The sequence below is a fragment of the Neomonachus schauinslandi genome, chromosome 11, assembly GCF_002201575.2.
Source record: "Neomonachus schauinslandi chromosome 11, ASM220157v2, whole genome shotgun sequence".
In the NCBI taxonomy this organism is placed as follows: Eukaryota; Metazoa; Chordata; class Mammalia; order Carnivora; family Phocidae; genus Neomonachus; species Neomonachus schauinslandi.
In genome coordinates, this window is record NC_058413.1 from 5,581,701 (window position 1) to 5,587,700 (window position 6,000).

Genomic DNA, 6,000 nt, shown 5'->3' on the forward strand with positions numbered 1-6,000 from the left:
TAAAATACTAACCAATCTCTGGCTGTAACGAATCCTTTCTTCTTCGGGTTCCATCTCTCACTCCTCTGTTGAAATTACTGTAAAGAAACCACTCCAGGGCTGCCTTCCTCTTCCTCCTTAGGAACCAGGTTGCAACACTAAAGAATAATGATATGAGCAGAGATGAGAACTCATCCCCAAACTCAAGCTTTCTTTTCACAGAAAGAAGTATTTAAGATATGTGTAAGTTAAAGGCTCTCTGACAAATCTGGTTCCTCTTCATCAGTTTGGGACCCCTCTGCTCTGGGGCAAGTGTTTCCATGCCATGACCAACGTTAATCACATTACAACTGTCCCAGGCCTAGGCAAAAGGAGATGATGTTGGTTTCAGTTCCTTGTGGATGGGCCACACCACTGTTTCTTCCCCACAGGATTACAATAAGCAAGCCTCCCTTTGATGGCAGTAGTAGGGAAAAAAAAAAAAAAAAAAAACGTGTTGGGGGGGAGACTTGTATCTATAGAGAACTGACCAGGTGAAGCAGGCACTGAACAAATCCAGATCCCAACCAAATTAGCTCTCTCTCACTGATAATTAGAAATTAAAGGAAAAAAGGGCAGACTATATTAAAAAAGGACAAAAAAATCAGGATACAGAAAGATTCCAAAACAATTTCCCATACCCCTCTAGTAAAGCCGTACACCATCGTTGCCTTCCTTCCTAGACTCCCTGGATCTTTCTCATTCCCAAACCAACACTCCACCCCAACACAATATGTGTACAACTCTGAAACAAATTCAAGAGAGTTGTAAACCAGGGACAGAAATTCCATTAGATCTTTTTGAATAAAGTAATAAAATGAGCGAATCCATCTATAGAAATAAGTAAAATACATCTTTTCCAAAAATTACGACCGATCTGCGCGACGGTCGATCCATAATACCAAGAAAGGTTTTTCTTTTTTTCGAAATATTCTCAAGGATAATGGCTTCCATAGGGAATGCAGAATTTTTTTTTCCTTTTTGCAACTACATTTCAGCCACGTTAATAGCATCCTTTCAAAACTGCTACAAGACCAAAGGACCCAATGACACAGTTGCAAGAGCAGTTCGTGGCAGAGCCCTCCTAGAGGAAACCCTTGTCCCAAGTCGGGAGGGAAAGAAACCGTGTTTGCACCCCCTGGGCGAGGACCGCCGGGGACTGAAAGCAGCCAGGGCCGGAGAGGAAAAATGGCAAATCTCGCCGGGCTCCCCGAAGGAAAGGCGTTTCAATGGTTCACCCATCGGAAAAAGAAATAGAAACTTTACATTAAGACTTTAGATAACACGGTGAACCAAACTTCCAGGGGGGGTGTGGGGGGGGCTAGGAGGGGGAATCTCACCGGGGATTTTGCTCGTGAGTTCTTGTCCAAGTGAGAAGTAAAAGATTCCAAAAACTGAGAGGAAAAATTAAATCTCAAACGTCGTCTTCGTTTTTTTCCGTGGATCAACCCAGTATCCAGAGAGGGTCAGAGCGACCCGGAAAAGAGGAAACAGTTGCTGAATCAAACCTCCTCTTCAGGCTTCAGAGACCGGGAGTCAGAGGCGTCAGGAGAGGGGAGCGCGACCCCTCGGCGCCGAGCCCGGGGCGCCCCCGCCTCCCCCGGGCCAGCGGTCAGCAGCCCGAGCCCGAGCCCCGGGCCAGCCCCGGCCGCGGGGAGCGCCCTCTTCGCCGTGCCCTCGGCGAGCAGCCACCCGGCCGCCTCCGGAGCCCAGGAGCGGCAGCCGATCAGCTGAGACCGGCCGGCCCGAGGCTCCCCGCGCCGCCCCGGCCCCCCGGAACGCGGGCCCCGGCCCCGGGGGGCGGAGAGGGCGGGAGCGGCGCGGCGCGCCGGGCTGGGGGCCCGGGCTCCCCTAGCGTCTCCCCCTCAGCCCGGGCTCCGCGCTGCGGGACGAGCCCCCGGCTACTCCCCAGTCGCAGAGGAGGGATTCCGGGGGATGGGCCCCCTGGCGTTGCCCCTCCTCCCGGAGCGCCCCCTGCCCAGGATAGACGGAGCGGCGACAGGCCCAGCCGCTGGGAAGGTGCTCTGCGAGCCGCAGCCGCCGCCGCCGCCGCCGCTGCCGCCGGGGAGGGGTGTTGTTTCCCTCACACAGGAGGAGCCGCTGAAGCAGCCGCCGCCATTTTGAACCCGTCAGACTCTCACATACACACAGCTCCTCCGCGGCGCACTGCGCAGGCGCCGCCCCCCCCCCCCCCCCTCCGGCTCGCCTCCCCCCCCCCCCCCTTCAGGCCTCCCTTCGTTTCTTACCGCTCTCCCGGGCGCACGTGAACGCGCACGCGTCACTCCCCTCTAACGCGGACACTCCGCGGCGCGCGCACGCGCGGATGCGTCGGCCTCGAATCGCCCGCGCCCGGCGACGCCGACGCGGCTCCCCGCCCCCCTTCGCGTCAGCCTGCCCGCCCTCCTGCCGGCCCACCGCCCCCGCTCCCCCAGGGCCTTCTTCCTGGGCTCGGGCCCGACCCGCTGCTCGCGCCTGCGCGCAGGCCAGGATCCTCCTCCGCGCGCCCTCCCCTCCCACACGCCCTCGCTGGAACACACACACTTCGGCTCTGTGACCCCGCCCCTCGCCGGCCAGCTGCTCGGGCGGCCCTCCCCCACCCCTCGCGGGAGGGTGGTGACCCCCCCCAAGCCCCCACAAAGCACAACAACCCCCCCCAAGCCGTGGGAAGCAGCGCCCCGTTCCCCTTCAACCGCCCTTTGCCCCAGTCGGCCCGTCACAGTCACACAACCTGAAGGCCGGGTGGCCTGGGCCAGAGCAGCCGTTGCCCGCCTCAAAGCGGGGTCTCCCGGGGTCAGGCTGCTGGGCTGGGCCGGTCCGACCTCGGCGCCGTGTTCGGGCCTGCCCAGGGCGAGTGGGCGCACGGAAGGGGCGCCTTCCCCCTGGCTGCCCTCCCCTCGCCCGCCGGCCGGTGGGCCGAGGGCGGCCTGCCCGCCATCCCCGGGCAGGCCCCAGCGCCCCCACCGCGGGGCCCGTTCGCCCACGGCTCGGGGGGCTCCTCGGTGCAGCGGCTCGGCCCCGCCTCACCCACTCCTCGCCGCTCCGAAGGGGCAGGAAACGGGAGTAGCATGTCTGTCCTGGGCTCGGCTCCCCCTGGGGAGCTCCAGGCGCTTGACAAGGGCGTCCACAGGTACCAGGCGCGGGAGTGGTCTCCGCGACGGCCCGGGGGCGGCGGCGGCCGGCGCGCCCACTGCGGGCCCGAGGCGCCCGGGGAGGTGGCCCTGCAAGCCCCCGCTCCTCGGCCACGCTCAGGTTTCCGCAGCGCCGGTGCCCCCGGCGCCCCGGGTGGGATGTGACCCCGCCCCCGGCGAGTCGGGGCGCCCTCCACGGAGGGGTGCGCGGGTCGCCCCCACTCCCTGGGCCGACCCCGCCGCCCCGGGCCGCGGCGGGCGCGGGAGGCCCGGCTGGGAAGATGTCTCCTCTCCGTGCGCGCAGCTTCGCGCGAGGGTCAGCGACGGGGCAGCGGCCGCCCGAGCCGCGCCGGCCCTGCCCACGAACGGGGTCCCGCGGCTCGACAGCTGCCCGACGGGCTAGCAGGCTGGGGACGTCGACAGAGCTCGGCCAGAGGTATCTGAGCAACGCCATGCGAGCAGCCCAACCGCGATCAGGGCATTTCCCCAGCCAATCTCGTGCTTTGGGGCCCGTTTAAATTATAAATCCCATGAAGGACTGTGGCTTGGGCGTTACGCATCCGGGTCGACACTCTTGGCTTCGCTACACACTTGCTGAGAGGTGTCACACAGATCTTTTTCTCCCTGCCTTGGGTTCCTACTCTTTAACCTCTGATCCTGGGATTCAGGAATGCAGGAGAGGGGAAAGAACATGGAGTGAATCATATAACTTCTATAAACAACCTTCAGCTCTTTTAGGAGACCGAGAAAGACAATTGAAGTAATGATAGCTTCTGTTTCTATCAAGGTTTGAGCTCTAGGGTAAAGGCACTATGTAAACCCAAGGTAGTATTATTTATTACCACAGGATGTTTTTCTACATGCACATGTTGGGAGTTTTAAAAACGTTCTCTACTTTGTTTCACAGTATCCTTGGGAGTGTTGTACTCATTTTAAAGGTAGACAACTGAAGTATAGAAGAGTTAAACAGCTTGCCTAATTACTCGAACGGAGAGGAGTCCTGCGCTCTGCAATAGCGGACTGCAACATCTCCCAACAACAAAATAAAGGTTCGTAAGTGCACTTGTGGTGATGAGCCCCCGTGATGTATGGAACTGTAGAATCAGTGTGCTATATACACCTGAAACTAATTTACGCTGTATGTTAACTGGAGTTAAAATAAAAAATTTGAGGGGCGCCTGGGTGACTCAGTCGTTAAAAAATCTGCCTTCGGCTCAGGTCATGATCCCAGGGTCCTGGGATCGAGCCCCGCATCGGGCTCCCCGCTCCGCGGGAAGCCTGCTTCTCCCTCTCCCACTCTCCCTGCTTGTGTTCCCTCTCTCACTGTGTCTCTCTCTGTCAAATAAATAAAGTCTTTTTAAAAAATAATAAATAAATAAAATAAAAACTTTGAAAAAATGATTTGTTAATATGGTCTTACCCTCTTGCATTCCAGTCACTGGGAAATAGTCTTTATCCTGATACCAGTTTTGTTCAGACTTCTTAGATTCTCAGGAGCACTGATGTGAAGAAGATCTTCACCAAAACCCTATCAGGTCTAAAGCCTTTTTAAGTCTTTCAGCCTACAGTAAAATATATTTTAAAAGCAGCAGTCTTTCACACTGGTGCTATGGTCCCAGAGGCAACTGGATGTCTGTAGGTATAGAAAAAGGCAGCAGCTTGTTTTAAGTAGAAGAGAAAGACTTTTGCCATTGTCAGATTAAGCAAGTGTTAGGCCTCATTGCTCTTTGCAAAATAAATGGCTTTATTGACTTCCCACCTATCCTTATAACCCATGGGATACTTGGGGGCAAAGAGAAGAAGGGGTTCTCAAAGTAGTTCAACTTGGCCTTGCCCTTTTTCTTAAGGTCTCGAGCCCCTCAAGTAATTAACCCTCAACACTGAGTGAGTTGCTCACCTTCAGCAGATACCTCCTATAGATTTAACCCAGGTAGGAATGCTGGGAGGAAACCTAAGAAGTCTCTCAGAGCAATAACAGTCATGCTTACTTTGAACAGAACTGCAAGTAAAGGTTTGTCAGATTACAACCAGCTCCTTTCCAGTTGAAAGCCATTTGTTAACTAGTCTGTGTGGCAGGGAGGGGGGAATAGCATTTAAACATATACACGGTGGGTTTTCCACAGGCAATCTTTGTTAATATTTGAAAGCAGATGTGCAGGGGAAGATAAGAGATAGTCAGATGGCAGTGATGCCCCCAAAATCACAATTGGCAAGGGTGTATTTTGAGCCTCACTGCTTTGCCCTAAAAGAGACGTTTTCCAGAATAAAGCTTGGGTGATTCCCCAAGAAGGGCACGAGAACTATGAACTGTATGGCTTCTACTGTAGCTGCAGGGAGATGCAGAGTGGTGGATGGGAAGAAGGAAAGAAAAGTACCTTCTAGAAACATTGAGAAGAGGATCCCTGGCTGGAATAAGCTGGCACCTTAATAAGATATTAACAAATCTCTGCCTTCTCGAGCAAAGCTGAGACCCAACAAATGCTAAGAGTCAAAATCCAGATCACCCACTTCTTTTGGGAGACTTTAGTGGGTGGAAGGAAACTATATAGTCTCGTCAACCAAGTTAAACTATTTCTAATTTCTCTGCATCCCTTAAATGTTAAGGAGGAAATAGGGATGTCCCAAACAGTGGAAGTCTAAACCAAAATAGAGAAGTTCGTTTTGAAGATTCCCGTGTGGTGGCACAACGAGTGATTAAAAAGCTTTGACGTCAGAGACTAAAGGTCTACCCCTTTACTCTTCAAAGCCTCCATTTTTCATTTATGAAGTGGGAAAATGCCTAACTCTCAAATGAATAATGTTTTAAAGCTCAATGTCTGGCACATAATAGCCTCCATTTATAAGCATTTACTAT

At 54.8% G+C, this 6,000-nt stretch overlaps 1 protein-coding gene across 1 annotated transcript in view; it reads right to left on the bottom strand.

Moving 5' to 3' along the window:
- KDM2A (lysine demethylase 2A) overlaps positions 1-2,193 on the bottom strand; it is a 112,871-nt gene extending 110,678 nt beyond the window's left edge. The window contains exons 1-2 of the mRNA XM_021685581.2: positions 1,359-2,193; positions 13-137 (exon numbers count right to left, since the gene is read on the bottom strand). Coding sequence (XP_021541256.1) covers positions 13-54 — 42 coding nt within the window. The 5' untranslated portion in view covers positions 55-137; positions 1,359-2,193. The remainder of the gene's footprint in view (positions 1-12; positions 138-1,358) is intronic.
- Positions 2,194-6,000: the final 3,807 nt, after the last annotated feature.